Consider the following 18500-nt stretch of genomic DNA (forward strand, 5'->3'; position numbering starts at 1 on the left):
TACAATGTTAAAGGAATTATATGAATGGAGAGTAGTGTATGAGCTATACATTGAGTAAAGAATTAGAAAGAGTATGGTAAGGATGGGAGGCTCAAGCTTGTAGCATGGCTCTTCACAATACACTAAAGTACTGCAACAATATATAGGCTTGAGCCACATGCAGCAACTTTCTGACACCCTTTTCAGCTTCTTTGCACAGTCTTCAATGTCCTAATGATCTCCCCCTATGCACCTATAGCTAGTGTGTAGTATATTGCATTATATGTCAATGGCAAATCCATGTTACACACTTCATGCTTTGTTTTATGCACACAATGAGAGTATGTACTTCTTCATGAATTGGAGTGTCCATTACCACTCAAAATATCATGCGTAAATTCTAGTAACCCTAGCTTGTTACTTTAACCTTTAAGACCAAATTCTTCCACTTTTTAATTGTCATCTAATCATATGACTAATTAACACAAGACTCAAGTCACACTTCTACTAAAACCAACCATTAACGATGGCTTCCTCTATGCTTTCCAATGCGGCCGTTGCCATCACCGCCGGTGCACAAGCTAGCATGATGGCTCCCTTTAATGGGTTGAAATCTGTTGCTGCTTTTCCTGTCACTAAGAAGTCTAGCAATGACTTTTCTTCCCTTCCTAGCAATGGTGGAAGAGTCTAACTTAGGAAGAAGTTTGCGTTATTTACGTGAAGTTATAAATAATGTTTGCTGCTAAGGATTAATAGGAAACAACCTCTTTATTATCGGTAACAAGAGTAATGTCGTGCTCGTCAGATCTCAAACCATGCAACTCAATGGGAGCAACGTAATGACATTGACTTATGAAATTAAAAGGAAAATAAACTAAAAAATATAATTTCTTTTATCCTTTTTTAAATGTATAATACTATATTGGTTAACTTTTAAAAGTAAACTTTATAATGAATCTACTTTAAAGTAATAGTTTATAAAAATTTCATATTTACTTTAAGAATAAAGTAGTTCCTTAATAAATAAAGAAGTTTGTGTTAAAATATAAATTTTTAGTCGTCATTTTTTAATTTAATATATATTTTAGTATTTATTTTTTTATTAGTATGTATAATATATGGCTCAGAATTATTCATATTAAAATAATTAATTGGTGATATTAAAAGATTGTGGTGGCCGAATATAACAATAATAAAATTACTCTTACGAGTTTCGACATATTTAGTAGTCAATATAAAATGTGAGAATGCTAATGATAAGTTTGTATAATTCTAGTAGGAATATCTCTTTGACATGTCAAATGGTCATACTTGCATTATTCTCATTCAACAATTTTATTTTCTTTACGAATTAAATTAGTCTATTGCACTACCAATTGAAAATGTGGTCTTAAGTGATAACAAAATTGTGAATGAAAACATTCTTTTTTTATGATCAAAGTGGTTTCAATATCATGGAAATGATACAATATATATTATGAAAATTTAAATTACAAAATCATTTTCATTATCATCTTTAATACCAATAACTAAACAGACAGTTACATAGTTAGATACATCTAAATGCTAACACAAGTATGTAATTGTTTTCAATATTGTGCATCCACCATTGAATTTGACAGGATTATCACAAAATTGTAGGTATGGCCACCAATTGGTAAGAAGAAGTTCGAGACCTTGTCTTACCTTCCAACTCTAAGTGACACACAATTGTTGGCTCAAGTTCAGTACCTTCTCAACAAGGGATAGATTCCTTGCATTGAATACGAGTTGGAAGTAAGTTCTAAGATCCTTCTAATTAACTCGATCATTAGTCAAAAGTTATACGATACCTATATTTATTTAATGAATGTTATTTTCTGTTTGTAGCATGGATTTGTGTACTGTGAGAATCACAGGTCACCAGGATACCAAGATAGACATTACTGAATCATGTAGAAGATGCCTATGTACGGGTACACTGACCCCGTCTAGATGGTGAACGAGGTCAAGGAGGCCAAGAAGGCTTACCATACTGCCTTCATCAGAATTATTGGATTCGACAATGTTTGTCACGTGCAATGCATCAGTTTCATTGTCTACAAGCCTGCTGACTACTAAGTTTTATGTTAGAGTATATAACATATCCTGGGGCCTTAACCATAAGCTTAAGCTTTTGGTTGAGTTGGTCTCTTGACATGGTATCAGAGCCAACGTGAGAGGTCACGGGTTCGAATCTCAACCACCTCTCATTTAAAGTGGAATATTCAGCGCCTATGCGCATCCACACTTCTAGCCCAATGGGGTCTCGTGTGAGGGAGCGTGTTAGAATATATAACATATCCTGGGGCCTCAACCATCAGCTTAAGCTTTTGGTTTGAGTTGGTTCCTTGACATTTTAAACATTTTTTCGTGTAATCTCATTCTATATTTGAATTCTATATGTACTTATTCAAATGATTTCTTGTTTGAATATACTTAAAAGGAAAATATAATATTGAAGATGTGTTTTATTTGTTGTGAATTTGGTGTTTTGTCATGAAGTATATAATGAAGGTCAGAGAAAGTTTATATAGTCCACGTCGTATAGTATAATAATATAAGTATGAAATAAAGTCAAAATTTATCAATTTCATGTATAGTATAATCATAAAAGTATGAAATTTGGTTTTTGAGGAGACAATTAAAAGCAGGTCTTTTTTTCAAAATGTTTTTTTTTTCTTTTATCTAATTTTTGGATTTTTTTTTATTTTAGAAAATATATGGAAGATTAAAAAATAAGTGTACAATTTATTTCGTGATTTTCTTAAGGCCTTATTAGTTTTCTAAAAGGTGGATTTATTGTTCCTTCTTTGCTTTATGAGCATTTTATAACAAAAAAATAAATATCTCTATATATCCACTAAGACTTTGATTTAGTGGCATTTTATAAAATGCCACTAAATATATGTTACTAAAAATTAAATTTATTTTCGTGAATAGCGATAAATGTCGCTTCTTATCATATTCTATCACATTTAGTTATGACTCAACTACAATTGATCTTGTGTCGTCTTTTTATCGCTAATTCAAGTTTCTTATAGTGCATATTACGGTAAAAAAAAGAGTGTTGTATAACATTATATATATTTTCTTAAATTATTAAAAATATTTATAACATCAAAAAATACTATAGTCTTATTCTAGAATGGACACCATGCAATCAACAACAAGGTCTATCATCAAAGTGCACGTCCACTATTTGATTGGGTTTAGTTCTCGTAGATAATTGTATAATTCCTTGAGCATGCATGAAGATTTTAAAATCAACTCGTTTGGACTTTTCTTGCACATTTTCCAAAATGACGTTAAGTAATAAATATTTTTTTAAACAAAATTGGATAATAGTATAAAATAATTTTATAAGTCGGAATTAACCTCTTTATTATCAAGATTGCATGTATTGATACGATAAATCTCATTCGAGTGGGAGACTAAGGGTAGTGGCCAGGTGAACCTAGCTACTTGGAATTGTTCATAGCTGTAGAATCGGATTGGTAGAATCGAATCGTAAAGTCGTAAAATTCAACAATAAACTTAAATTTGCTATCATAATTATTTACCTCGAATTTTTAAGTTTATTAATTAAAGTTTCATTTACTTTATTTTTAAGAATGAAATAGAAAAATATCTAATTAGCTTAAATCTTCATATCGATGATAAAATTTATTTTTTAAAAATTATGATAATGGATCATTAAATTTGTAAGAAAAATTAATGAAAGAAGGTACATAAGAAAAATTTAAAAAAATAAGAATAAATTTGTAGAATCGAATCGTTAAATCGTAGGATTGTAGAATCGTGTTATGTTTCTATCTCTACAAATTTTATTTTAATTAAAATCGTAAAATTCTACCAAATTATGATTCTATCTACAATTCGAATCGCTCGCTTACATTTAGATCGTAAAATCGTAAAATCGATTTTAATAACTATGATTGCATCCCTCTTTGGAAATCGACTCTTGCAGCCTATTTTTATAATTCGTTTCCAACGGATTTTTTTGAGTATATATTGTTACTAAATTTGTTACATAAATGGAAGAGAGTTGGTGGTTCTTTGCATTGCAAGTGATTGTAAGAGGTTGAAGTTTTGTAATGGGCCACATTTTTTAAAGTTTTGTTTTTACTACAGTTAATATAAAAAGTTCAAATCATAAGTTCATTTAATATGTTACAAAAGACATATATATATATATATATATATAATTTTATCCATAATAATTCATTAATGTATTTTGGAATCTCCTATAACTTTTATTTTTTTAAATTTAATATATAAAATGGTTATGGTCTAGACAATCATTATAACTTGATGTGATGTGGTATTTGGGTGATTCATGTGAAACTCTCAAGTGGTGATAATGATAGCACGAGTAACAACTTATTTGATATGCAATCTATTAGCAATAATTTCACTTGTTTTTTCCTACCCTTGCATTATTCAAAACCATGCATCACTATTTGATATGGCATATAAATTATATATTATTAGAGGTCGATCCAAATTAAATTATTTTTGATTTGACATTGTTTATGGCCTATTTAAAATTTTAGTATACTATGAGTAAGTCTTTATATTCACTACTTATCTACTTCAGACAACGGGTAAAATATTTTTAACTCATATCCATATTTACTCGCTAAATTTATATTTGTACCTACCCTAGCTAACTGATGCGCACGCGATACAAAATACTTAAAAATTTACCTGTCTATCATCGCTATATGTTAAAAAAAATATGTACTCATCTAGGATTTGTAGCAATTGAATTAATTTGTATTTGCGGAATAAATTGTAAAATGTAAAAGTAAAAATATTAATATATATATATATATATATATATATATATATATATATATATATATATATATATATATATATATATATATATTCATTACTAGTTATTTATTACTATTATCAATTTAATAATCATAGTTTCATGTATTATTGCATTAAAAGTTTATATTTTTTACTAATAAGTTCACTGCTGTTATTTATAATTTTCGTACAACATACACTAACGGTACTAAATTCATTAGGAAGGTGAAAGCATTCCTATAACATCATGACATAGGATATATCCTCATGAGACAAATTAAAAAAAGAGTATAATGTAAATTGTAATGGACAAACAAAATATAATATATTTTTTTATGTTGCATGTTATAAAATTCAATATTAATAAAACTTTAATCAAATAACTCGAATCAGGATCAAAGCTAATACATTCCCAAATTCCTTGCTTACAATAGATCATGACCTTAGTAAAATTAAAGATTAGGTAAATACTAACCATCAACAATCCATCATGCATACTTTAAAGTAGGATAAGAATACAAACACTAACATATGGTTGTAAACACTAGCAAAAATTGTGATTGGCCCCACACATCTAATTGAATGGCCTAAAAACACCTCATTATCCACACCTTACCAAAATCATGACCATTGATTTTAGTGAAAAATATGAAATAAAAATATGATCCATTACTATAAGTTAAACCTTCAAAGAGTTTCATAACCCTCTCGCTTCAAGTGGTTTTTTCATACATATAACTCTAACTTTGGGAAGCCAAGTACACTTATAATACAAACATTAACAATGGCTTCCTCTATGCTTTCCAACGCCGCCATTGCGGCCACCGCCGGTGCTCAAGCTCGCATGGTGGCTCCCTTTAATGGATTGAAATCTTTTGTTGCTTTTCCTGTCACTAAGAAGTCTAGCAAAGACTTTTCTTCCCTTCCTACCAATGGTGGAAGAGTCCAATGCATGCAGGTATGGACTATGGTCATGACTTGGGAAGAAGTTTGACTTTGGGCGCAATTTTTATTTATGTGAAGTTGCAAATAATGTTTGTTGCTAAGGATCAACAATAAATAACCTTTTTGTTATCAGTAACAAGGGTAAGGTTGTGATCGTCCGTTCTCAAACCGTGCAACTCAATGGGGGAGTAACCTAATTACGTAATGACAATGAGATGATGAAATTAAAAGAAAACTAAACTAAAAATATAATTTTTTTTATACTTCTTTTGGATGGATAATTCTATATCGGTTAACTTTTAAAGTAAATACCATAAATCTGATTAAATAAAATTCTAAATTTTATTTTTACTTTAAAATTATTAGTTGTTCCTATTCAGTAATTTGTCTTAAAATATAATTTTTTAGAAGTCATTATTTATTTAAAATATTTTAATATTTATTTATGAATTATATATGGATTAGAATTCATATTAAAGTAATTAATTGGTGATATTAAATGATTGTGGTGGCTGAATAACAACCATAAAATACTCTTTTACGATATTTAATAATCAGTTTAAAATGTGGGAATGTTAATGAAAAGTGAATATAATTCTAGTGGGAATATCTCTTTGACAAGTTAAATGGTCATACTTGTATTGTTCTTATTCAACAATCTTTTTTTTTCGTAAAATTCATTTTAATGCATTATCATTTGATGATGTGATATTAGGTGGTAACGACAAATTGTGAATAAAAACATTCTTTTCTTATAATCAAAGTTGTTTCGTTATCATGAAAATGACACAATAATATCATAAAATTAAATCATAAAATCATTTTTATTAATCATTATTAGCATTTAATATCAATAACTAAACCGACAGTGCTTGAAATTGTAGGTATGGCCACCAGTTGGTAAGAAGAAGTTTGAGACCTTGTCTTACCTTCCACCTCTAAGTGACACACAATTGTTGGCTCAAGTTCAATACCTTCTCAACAAGGGATGGATTCCTTGCATTGAATTCGAGTTGGAAGTAAATTCTAAGATCCTTCTAATTAACTCGATCATTGGTTAAAACTTATTCGATATCTATATATATTTAACGAATATTATTATCTTTTTTCAGCACCCATTTGTTTACCGTGAGAACCACAGGTCACCAGGATATCAAGATGGACGTTACTGGACTATGTGGAAGTTGCCCATGTACGGGTGCACTGACCCTGTCCAGGTGGTGAATGAGGTCGAGGAAGCCAAGAAGGCTTACCCTACCGCCTTCATCAGAATCATTGGATTTGACAATATTCGTCAAGTGCAATGCGTTAGTTTCATTGCCTTCAAGCCTGCAAGCTTCTAAGTTGTTTTTAATATTTTTTCCTGCAATCTTATTCTATTTTTGAATTCTATATGTACTTATTCAAGAGATTTCTTGTTTTAATATCCTTAAGGAAAACATAATATTGAAGACATGTTTTATTTGGTGTGTAAATTTTGGTGTTTTGTCATGGAGAACTTTTATTCATTTCACATCACTCTTTAAGAAAATTAGTTTTCTACTTATCATACAATTAAACTCAAGGCTAATTGATATATAATGAAGGTCAGAGTAAGTTCAGATTCCATATAGAATAGTATGATAATAAAATTCTGAAATTAAGTCAAAATTTATCAATTTCATGTATAGTATATTAATAAAAGAATGAAATTTGGTTTTTGTGGAGACAATTAAAAGCAGGTTCTCTTTTCAAAATGAAATTCTTTTTTTTGCTTTTATCTAATTTCTGGATTTTTTTATTTTAGAAAATATTTGTAATATTAAAAAATACTTTAAGTGTACAATTTATTTCCTGATTTTCTTAAGGTCATAGTTTTCTGAAAACTTTGATTTAGTGGCAATCGACTCTTGTGGCCTACGTTTTTTGTTCGTCTCCAACAAATTTTTTTGAGTTTATAAGAGGTTGATGTTTTCTAGTCGTCCAAAATTTTTAAAATTTTATTTTTTCTAAGTCAAAAACTTAAATCATAAATTCGTTATAATATATTATAAAAAACGTGGATAATATATTCATAAAAAATATCTATTAATTTATTTTTGACTCTTTATAACTTATTTTTTAATTTAATATATAAAATGGTTATGGTCTAGACAATCATTATAACTTGATGTGATATGGTATTTGGGTGATTCATGTGAGACTCTTAAGTGGTGATAATGATAGCACGAGTAACAACTTATTTGATATGCAATCTATCAGCAATAATATCACTTGTTTTTTCCTTCCCTTGCATTATTCAAAACCATGCATGACTATTTGATATGGCATATAAATTATATATTATTAGAGGTGGGGACCAGGGGAGTGTAAAGATTTTGGAAGCTCTATGTATTTTTACGATGTCTTTTAAAATAAAGTCTTTCATTATATCAAAATATAAAAATATTTCCACTTCAAGAAAAATAATTTAAGACAAAATATATTGTAATATTATATTCTAAAACTATTTCAAATAATAAACAAGTTTACAAACACATCACTTAAAAAATATTACTTAGAACCGACCTGATCGAATAGCTATCCGAGATATGCTAAGAACCCGCCATGGGTGGACCGAGATCAAATTTTTTGTGGGGCTTAATAACTTGGTGAAGCTCACTAGTAGCTACTTAGAACACTTTTGGTAACAAATACGTATGTAATATGAGAGCATTTTAGATAACAAATATGAATATCACACATATAAGTTTAATTTTTTCTCATATTATAGAATTATGAGTACAATTTGAATTTTTGACTCGAGTTTCGTTCTAAATAATAACTCAAGATATTAACTATGCTATGATTTTAACGCTAAAAACTATTAGTTGAATTTGTGGATATCTCGCATATTTTATCATTATCATTAACATTAAAACACATGATGTTCTAATTAATCATGTTTAGAGACGAGATCAGGGTGATTAATAGTGATTGTGGGGGGAGCTAATGATCATGGGTGGGAGATAATTAGTCCCAATCACACATTTAGTTTGGGATAGTTAATAGTTTAAAGTCTTAGTTAATGTTATCAAAAAGCAATTATAAATGATTAGTTAGTGGAAGGTGATTAATTATAATTTAGTGGTCTCAATTTGATCCGCAAATTATGTCCTACACACATTGTGGAGAGAACCCCATCATGGCCATAGCAAAAGTCAAGAGCCTTGCAATTGATTCCTAATTATTCCTAGTATTATTGCGTATAGTTAGTAAATTTTTTTCGTTATGCACTTTTACTTTACCTTTTTATTTTTTTTCTTTTTCTTAAAAATTTCATTATTTTTTAGTTTTGACACCCATATTTTTTTTAAGTCTGCCACTAAGTCTTGAGATAATCTTTTTATATCAACGGGAGTAGTCCAAAAGCATTTTGATTTGTGGCAATTTTATTATATTTTCCGTCTTATATATTATAATTTAATATTCATAAGATTTATAATAGAACAAACTGAGTTATGATCTAAGAAGGCTCAAGCATACATTCCTATGGTGACAATTATGTACTCTACTATATTATAGAAGCTGAAGCGAGCTCAAATTAATTTGCGTCACATCTACAAAGCTTAAGAGGTATGGTGTGAATAGTACAAGAAATTCGACCAAAACACCCACACAAAAAATAGAAAAAATAGAAAAAATAAATTTCGATCCTACAATTTTAGAAGATCATCTATGTAGAGGCTCCAAGCACACTTGAACTCCATGTTTAGGCTTAATTGTAAGAACTACGATGGGAGAGTGACGATAATTATGTGATATTGTGAATTTGAACTTTGAAACCAACATTGCTAATATAATCTTGGCTTCTAAAATGGCAAAATTTTGTCCTATACAATTTCTAGGACCAGCACCAAATGGAATGAAACGACTAGAAATGAAAGATTTGGAAGCAAAACGCATTGGATTAAACTCATTTGCATCTTCACCCCATAGTTCTTTGTCGTGATGAATGGCAAGCACCGGGATCCATATTGACAATCCTTTTGGTATTAGAAGATCACCTAAGTTTATGTCTTCAAATGCCATCCTAGGTAAAAGTGTGGCAGGCGGGTATAATCTTAAGGATTCATTTATTATCATACTCAACTGCAAAAATAGTTAGATACTTGTGTTAGATTTTGTGTGAAATAATGATTCAACTTAATCTTTAGAATACCAAATCTAGATTTTTTATTTAAAATAATTCAAATCAGTGTAAATTTTTTACAAGTAAAGCTTTATCACTTATTAATTATCATTAAGGATGATGCATACATGCATGTTAAATAAAGTTTGAAATGAAGTTGATCTAGTGTTTAACGATTACTCCCTCGATCTCCTTCATTTCGTGATATAACATTTTTAAATGTAAAATCTCGTTTTTGAGCGAAAATATAACAAGATGAGTGAGACAGACGAGTAATTAGCAATTCGATTGCTTACCAATCGAAGTTTAGGCAAGTGATCAATAGAAGGTGTAGCACCATTGCAAACTAGCGCAACCTCATTTCTTAATTTCTCTTGCCATTCAAGGTTACTAGCTAAGAGCATGATAGTCCAAGTGAGCAAAAGACCAGTAGTTTCATTCCCAGCAAAGAAGAATGTTTTGCATTCATCCATTATCAATTGTAAATTCAAACCAAATCCATCTCTCTTCTTTTCAAATTCATTCATTAGAATCCCTAACAAGTCATTGCCATACGAATTGCTTATACCCATTTCAAAACATGTTTTTCGACTCTCGATTATCTCCCTTAATAGTCCTTCTAGTTCGGTTTTTAAAGATTTTATGTCTTTGTTGTACTTGCTCGGAAAAAACCTGAAAATTTTGGAACATGCATATACTTAAGTTGAGGGGAGATTCTAGACATGAAAAAGATGTTTGAATGTATAGGGTCTTAAAAAAACGCCTCATGTATTAAATAACAGGTAAATATACTCTAATATTTTATGATAAAAACAAGTGGTAGAATTTTAATATGATCATATAACACAATGTTATTTACCAAGAGGCAAGAGCACAAAAAGTAATCAATTCCACATGATAGCATCTAATTTTCATGAAATGTCAGTGGTAGCACTTTTATAAGATTTTTCCTCATGGTAGCATCCAGTTTATGCACTATCTAACTACCGTAGCATTTTTCGTTAAATTCTTGTTAATTTTCGTTTAATTCATCATTTGGTAAGAAATTTCCACATAGTAGCATCCAATTTTTGCTCTCAAATGTTTAATTTACCATTTTATCGTTTAAGTCAACGATTAATTTATCAATGCCCTTAAATATTGTAACAATTAAGTGGATATGTATTAGTGTTTGGAATGCACCTTTTGAACTTATGAAATGCACCTTTTGAGCCTATTAAATACTTTTTTGAATTATTTATTAGTGTTTGTAATGCACCTTTGAACTTTATAATGCCATTAATTTAAATGAAAATAAAATTGTTATAACATTTAAGAGCGTTAATAAATTAATCGGTGAACTAAACATTAAGATGGTGAATTAAATATTTGAGTGTAAAAATAAGATGCTACCATGTGGAAAAATCTTACAAAATGATGAATTAAACAGAAATTAATAAGAATTTAACGAAAAATGCTGCGGCAGTTAGATAGTGTATAAATTGGATGCTACCATGTGAATAAATCTTATAAAAATGCTGTCACTAACGTTTCATGAAAATTTGATGTTATTATGTGGAATTTTCCATAAAATATTGAGTAATATACTCTTGATTCATTAGATAGACTGGTACTCTGTTCAAATTAAAATCTAACTCACGTAAAAATGAACAATTATAATATAATATGATCCAAAATGGATGGGAATAAACTTACCGGCTTCCCGGTAAACATAGATGCTTACTAGCTTGGGCACAACGTTTTTGCAACAAATTAAGAAGATTGAAAATTTTTCTTCCTTTTTCAAAATTACTCCCAAATTCAATTCTTGAAATGATATCTGCAGTAAGATTAGTCATTAACTCTCCAATTTCCACTTCATCTTGACCCGATTCCAATTTGTTTTCCAGCAATTGGAGCATGTTGTTAGTGCATTCCACTACATACCCTGCATAACTCTGCATCAACAAAACAATCATACTTGTTCATTTGAATTATCAGGTTGATTTTGATTAAATTTTTTGGATCGGTTCAAAATTAAATTTTGTGTTCACATTGATTTTTACATAATTTTAAATTCATTTGAAGTCGGATCAAAATCGAATTCGATTATAAAGTTAGGTAAATTTATAAAGGGGCAAGAGCATTATAGCCCCATCAAATAAGAAATGTAGAAGCTCCTAAGGAAAAGAAAATAAAGTTAGATGAATATACAATATAATGCAAATCTAAATGATAGTTTTTAAGATGTAGTGCAACAAATTTAAAGAGACCAATAAAGTATTACTTATACGCATAAATATAATATTACTTGTATGCATAAATATAATACAGAAGTCAAAAATATTATATTCCCTTCTATAGCTAAAATCTTAAGTCAATCTCTGAATATAGTAATGATATAAGAAACTAATGATATGACCAAATTAAAACTAAACTATATAATTTTACAATTTAATAATATTAAAGTATACAAATAATACCTTAATCTTATGAGTCATAAAAGCAGGGGAAACAATGTGCCTTTGGTGGTACCAAGCATCACCATTAGCCATAAGTAAACCACTTCCTATAAAATTTTTGGAGCCTTGTTGTTGAAGCCATGATTTTCCAAACAAAGAGTTGTATTTTGTTAGCAATTCTTTGATCATATTTGGGTCTGTTAAGCACATCCTTGGCTCAAATCCATTCCAATATATGTACCTCTTTCCTGCATAAACAAATTTTCTTATTAGTTACATTGGTAACTCCATATAAGGTAAGTTTATGAAAAATCAAATAAAAGATGTTTGACAATTGACTATTGGTCGATGTTTATTAGTTAATTCAGTTTACTTGTTTGATTAGCGGTGGATTTTGGCTTTTACATTGGCTTTTTGGTTGACATTTGGCTTATTGGCTGTTCAAACAGTCAAAAAAAGTATTTAGTAAATGACTTTTAAGTCAGTTGAAAAGTTGGCTTTTTAAGCAAAAATAAAAAAACTACTTCGGTTAATTTTTTTGTTGGCTTTTGACTTGTTGACCCACTTTTTCCCTAATAAATAGCCAATTTCTAACACCTAATTTTACTTAACATCTCCATAGACAACTGACTTTTTCAACTAGCTTAAAAGCAAAAAAAAGCCAATATTTTTAGTTGGTCAAACAAGCAAACAACTAACAGCCAATAACCAGCAGCCAAACACCCCTATATGTATAATCCATTTGTTGATAGAGAAAATTATATTTTTACGATAAAATTCAGCATAATAGTTAATTTTTCAACTTATTTGACCAACAAATAAGCTAAAATTGAATCAATACGCTGACAAAAAAAAGTCATTTACCATATTTATGACACCATAAGAGGTAATGTGGGAGGAGACGGCCGACGATGTCATGTGAGATGGAAGGCATGTCAATAGAGGTGGAAGAAGACACAAGGGAAGCCACGTCTAGGAGATTGCCTATAAGAGGGCGAGGTTTAGGGCCACGAATACCTTGTTTTTGGATTACTTTGTTGATACGTCTTGGAATAAGCCAATAAAATGAGATTGTTTCATAAGTTAATTTAATGATGAACCAACTTAAGAATACAAGTACAAAGGGCATGATAATTACTAAAACCATTGTGTTTTTCTTGTGGGAAAAAGAGGGAGGAAAAGGAGTTAGGGGTGTAAATTAAAGTATGAGAGATGTGAATGTCAATACTAAACTAGGTGGATATATATAGTGTTGACATTATGAATGTTGGGTTGTTTGAAAAAAATATATGTAAGTGGAAATCAAATATAATGATAAAATCATGAAAATTTTGATTTATTTTGATGATATTAAATGAATAAAAAAATTAAAAGCTAAGAAATTAAAAAATTGTGGTATAAACCATTTTCATATAAGAAAATGAGAGGGATAAAAATAAAATATAGCAAATTCGGAATAACATAGAGAGTAATAATAGCTTTTAAAAAAAAGAACTTAGAATAATCTTATTAGATTTGTTGTGAGGTATTAGCAAGTGTTTAACAATAAATATTGTAATTAATATACTTCATAGATTAAGTACTAATAATATATAATAGTATTTAACTACAAGTACTTTTTGTGTGATGGGCAAATACTCAAATGAACGCTTGAAGACCCTAAATGAAGGACACCAACCTCGAGACTAAAGCAAACAAAAAGATTAAACTTGTCGGTTCTTTAAATTTGCTACATTATAAAAGTAGTTAAAGAAAACTCTTAACATAATATGTAACACAAGAAAAATGACATACTTTCACAATTACAAATCATTTTCATTGTATTATGTAGTATTGACAATCAAGAGTCATAAAAATTCTTTCCTTTCTATAATAGTTTTCTATGTCACAATTGCTACAACAACAAAGGTCGTCGTGGAAGCTATTCTTGTACAATATAAGTGATGCTCAAACTTTTTAACTTATTTAATTTAATTGAATATTTTTATGTTAATTCATACTATACAAAAATGAGTGTGCATACTCGATACTAATATTGTTGTTAATGTTGACTCAAACTAGCAAGCACCATTGAAGAAGATGAGTACGGGTCAAAGAAGACCTTTGCGGGGCGCATAGAACACCGCGGGGTGCGGATAGGCTGCTGCCTCAGTCCGCGGGGCGCGGAGTGCGTTCTGTTTCCATTTCGCGGCTCGCGTAGTTTTACACGGCTCGCGTAATTGCGGTTTCTTTTCACGAGAGATGTCTTTTGGGACAGTTACCTTTATTTGTGGTCGGTTATTTTTGGTTACTTAATTAGACCCCAAGTTGTCTTTCAAGATGGTTTTATTATATATACCCCCTCTTGTTAGTACTAGGGATCTCATGATTCGATAATTGAGAGAGATCACAAGAGAGCCATTATAATTTGTGAGTGTGATTGTTATTCATCTGGTAAATTCTTTGCGATCATAGTGAAATTATTTGTTCTCGGTGCCGGTGGACGTAGCTATCACATTGATAGTGAACCACATTAAATCTCTCGTGTCATTTTCTTATTGTTTGCATTGAATTTCTTATTGTTTCATTATTGTTCATCGACCTTGCTTCCGCTGTCGCACAACAAATATTCTAGTTTCACTACTAAATTGGTATAAAATTAAATTCAATTTAATAAAAATAAGTTTAATTTAATGTGGAAAGGAGAGTTTAGAAAAACCAAATGAGTTAATATATAGATTATATGGATGCATACGTTATGTTAATATATAGAGTAATTCTATATAATAATTCTAGGTTTGATATTTTTGCAACACCCACACAATAATTTATAAATTCATACCGTAACCACATAATATTAATATTAGATCATGTAATATAAAATTAATTTTTTTCAAAAATCTTCAAACAACATCAAAACACTTCTTTCCATGCATATATCGACATAGACAAAAAAAACTAAAATTAACCAAAATTAATTTAAAATAAGTTTTAGATTAAATTTCAAATTTACTTACAATAACCTCAATCACGCTCTAAAAAATTACACTTAATAACACATACTTTCAATTTTGAATAGGATTATGATGCAAAACCAGGGCTGATTTAAGGCCTTGATTATGCAAAGGTTAATGTTTAGCGGAAGCCTTGATTGATTACACACACACAAACAACAAATGATGATGAACAAAACACTCAACACTCAAAAACAGAACCAAGAAATCCTTTCTTGGTTTTCTGATGATGATGATCAGTGTCTGTATCAACGTTCTTATACCAACGATAGATGTACAATGCCTTCCAGGGATTGTACTTACGGTTTCCTTGCAGAATCAATGATTGCTCCACAATCTTTGAGCCTACAAAGATCAAAGGATACTCTGTATACCTTTGATGAAGTTACCGCCAATTTCAAAGAAGGAAAACAGAAAACAACTTTCTGAAATACCTCAACTTGTATTGAATCAAATGAAATCATATGTTGTTCATTACATGGGGGTGAGGCTCTCCTTGTATAGAGCACTCAACTACCTTAACGGCTGTATCCTAATCACATGCCTAATTAACGAACACGTGTTAATTACAAGGCTTATAATGCGCCCAAACAGAAAACAGAAATAAAAATACTTAGACAAATTTTGACTAAGTAAAAACTGTCGAGCAGCCCTTCTTCCACTTAGTCTCTAAGATTCCTCGTGGACTGTTAGTGAGATCCTGGACCCTTGGTGGCTTGGTTCATGTGCAAGGATGACGTCCCAAGCTTGTTTAGGGTTTAGATGGGCCGAGCTTGCATTCAAGAGACTCACCAAGGTCTGCTGGTCGTCAGAAAGTTCTGTAGCCTAGGTCCTACTGTCTGTTCCCATTTTCAAGTGTATGTTGTTGTTCCTTGTTGTAGTCTTGGCTTCCTTGTTCCCAACATAATATCTTGAGGTCATGTTTAGTCTTTAGAAAGCATCCTTGACCTGGTTCCGCCCTTCATGTACAATTGGCGTAGATGACAAGTCAGAAACACTGTATTGTACTTGTAGGTTGTTTGCACGGTCTTGATCACTTGATACACTTGGCACATTTGTATCAGATTATGTACTTGATTATTTTTTTTAATAGTTTTCTCCAAAGACAAGAATCTAGTGGTTGACATTTGCATTTTTTTCATAGCCAAAAAATAAAATAATAATAATGATTTCCTTTTTTCCATTTCTTGATCATTCAAATACTAGTTTATACATATCTTAGCTTTGACTTTTATATTTTATGAGTTATCAAGATTCATGGTGGGATTTTATTTGGTGTCTTTTTCCAATTATTTTAAATAAAAAAAATACATAGTGCTACTAATCATAGTAATAAAGAAAAAACCTTTTTAAAAAATTTATTACATGCTACTCTTTGTCTTTTTGTAGCCTCCAATGCAATTGTTCAATCATAGTTACATAATTGGATTTTTATCACCAAATTGCAAACATAACTATAGTGGAATAATGAGCACCAAAAGAATAATGTAAAATTTTTGGTCAAGTTGTGCAAAAATTTTTTAAAAAAATCATGTAAGATAGTTGAAATGTTGTTAATTTAGACTACAAACAAATTACGAAATTTAACTTAACTAATAAATTGTTACTTGTTATGTCATCTTCAATTTTTGTAATTTTATACTATTTTCTTTGGTATCTCATATGTGCATAAATAGATCATTGGATCATGGCTTAGAACGATACGAGTTTATACATTACAAACATTTATAATGTTTTGTTTATATTATCATTTTCAATTTTTTAGTTTGTATTTTTTGTTTTCGTGTTGTGTATATATTGGATCAAGGCCTAATTTACCATATCTCTAGATCCTATAAGAGAAGATCATGCTTAACTTAAGGGGATCTAGAATTAGGCCATCTAATTTGTGATTAGAGATTATTTGTTAAAAAATCTAATTAATATTGAATTGTATAATATAATAAAAGTATATAATTTAAAAGAATTATAATTAATGATTAATTTATCATTCTATATTAAGATGCTAAAATTCGGCACTGCATTTTGAACTATAAGAAAATTTTGTATTAAATAATCTATCTCTAGTTATGTCGGATGGCAACTAGCAAAGTGGTGTGGCCCGAAGCTAAGATGGGTTTCAACTTTTCTCGCGTGATAGTAGTGGGATAACACATCAAGACTATCCATAAAGTTTGATGATTTGGAAGTTTGAGTTTTGTCTATTGGATTTGGGAATAGACAAGCAAATAGTTTTTAGAATCATATCTTAGAGTTAGAGTCATCAACTTAATATCCTCATATGTTGAAGTTTGGGGAAGGATGAAAGCGGACTAATCAAACTCGTACTCTCTTCAAGGAGAGAACAAGGAGAAATGTGCATACTTAGTTTGTTCCCCCCAAAAGATAGGTTTCTGTAAAGGTTAAGGAGGAGTAGCACACAACGCGTTTGGGAAGACACCTGTATGTGGTATGATCAATTGACAACTAATTAGGTTATTAAATTTTCTTTTATCATTATCGAACGGATTTCAAATTAGATGTTTCGGATTGGTTTAAAATTGAGTTTTGTGTCCATGTTAATTTTTACATAAATGTAAATTCATTTTAATGTCGGGTCATATTAAATTCGATTACAAGATCGGATATATTGGATTATCAAATCTGTTTTGAACACCTTTAAATAACTTCATATTTATGGGTTGTTTGTTGTAGACTTGTAGTAGTACATTTTGGTTACCCCAGTCCCAATTTGCAATATGAAAAATGCAAGTTTAGAATGGATCAAGTCAAATATGAAAAATACAAGTGTAGAATGAATCAATTCAATCAAAAATTTAAAATAATAAATCTAACCTTTAAATATATATTATATACTTTATCACGTTCGTTCTTTCATACAAAAACTCGAATTAATTTTCCAAAGTCAAATTATAAAAAAACCTTCCTTATCCTTTATGACTTAATTAGCCCAACCATATTTGCTGGAAATGTAGCTTTTTAGGAAGAAGTTGTGAACCATAATCAACTAAGAACTGTCAACCAAAAAATCTTAAATCCTAGAAGTACTTTTTTATGGTTGGATTGCACAGTTTAATAAATTCTGAAATTGATGTGTATTCAACTAACATATATGGGATAAAGGTTAGAGACTGTCCAGATCATGTTCTAAGT

General features: G+C 29.9%; 2 protein-coding genes and 1 pseudogene across 2 annotated transcripts; 2 read left to right on the top strand and 1 right to left on the bottom strand.

Moving 5' to 3' along the window:
* Positions 1–358: 358 nt before the first annotated feature.
* Positions 359–2223, top strand: LOC130804243 (ribulose bisphosphate carboxylase small subunit, chloroplastic 1-like; annotated as a pseudogene).
* A 3011-nt stretch (positions 2224–5234) lies between these two features.
* On the top strand, positions 5235–7238 carry LOC130804303 (ribulose bisphosphate carboxylase small subunit, chloroplastic 1). The gene is made up of 3 exons (XM_057668692.1): positions 5235–5776; positions 6648–6782; positions 6876–7238. The coding sequence occupies exons 1-3, from the start codon at positions 5603–5605 to the stop codon at positions 7104–7106; spliced, it is 540 nt and encodes a 179-aa protein (XP_057524675.1). The 5' UTR covers positions 5235–5602; the 3' UTR covers positions 7107–7238.
* Positions 7239–9198: 1960 nt separating this feature from the next.
* On the bottom strand, positions 9199–13552 carry LOC130804304 (cytokinin hydroxylase-like). The gene is made up of 5 exons (XM_057668693.1): positions 13219–13552; positions 12376–12602; positions 11609–11850; positions 10210–10585; positions 9199–9873 (listed from the first exon to the last, which is right to left on the bottom strand). The coding sequence occupies exons 1-5, from the start codon at positions 13499–13501 to the stop codon at positions 9454–9456; spliced, it is 1548 nt and encodes a 515-aa protein (XP_057524676.1). The 5' UTR covers positions 13502–13552; the 3' UTR covers positions 9199–9453.
* Between the last annotated feature and the right edge of the window lie 4948 nt (positions 13553–18500).

The sequence above is a fragment of the Amaranthus tricolor genome, chromosome 17 (genome assembly GCF_026212465.1).
Source record: "Amaranthus tricolor cultivar Red isolate AtriRed21 chromosome 17, ASM2621246v1, whole genome shotgun sequence".
Taxonomy (NCBI): Eukaryota; Viridiplantae; Streptophyta; class Magnoliopsida; order Caryophyllales; family Amaranthaceae; genus Amaranthus; species Amaranthus tricolor.

Excerpts from the sequence above, each read along its gene's own strand:
- LOC130804303 (XM_057668692.1), top strand. The coding sequence starts at position 5,603 with ATGGCTTCCTCTATGCTTTCCAACGCCGCCATTGCGGCCACCGCCGGT. Across the intron at positions 5,777-6,647 it reads GAAGAGTCCAATGCATGCAG|GTATGGCCACCAGTTGGTAA; the intron begins GTATGGACTATG and ends TTGAAATTGTAG. Across the intron at positions 6,783-6,875 it reads GCATTGAATTCGAGTTGGAA|CACCCATTTGTTTACCGTGA; the intron begins GTAAATTCTAAG and ends ATCTTTTTTCAG.
- LOC130804304 (XM_057668693.1), bottom strand. The coding sequence starts at position 13,501 with ATGGTTTTAGTAATTATCATGCCCTTTGTACTTGTATTCTTAAGTTGG. Across the intron at positions 12,603-13,218 it reads CTTATGGTGTCATAAATATG|GAAAGAGGTACATATATTGG; the intron begins GTAAATGACTTT and ends TTGTTTATGCAG. Across the intron at positions 9,874-10,209 it reads ACTTGCCTAAACTTCGATTG|TTGAGTATGATAATAAATGA; the intron begins GTAAGCAATCGA and ends CTATTTTTGCAG.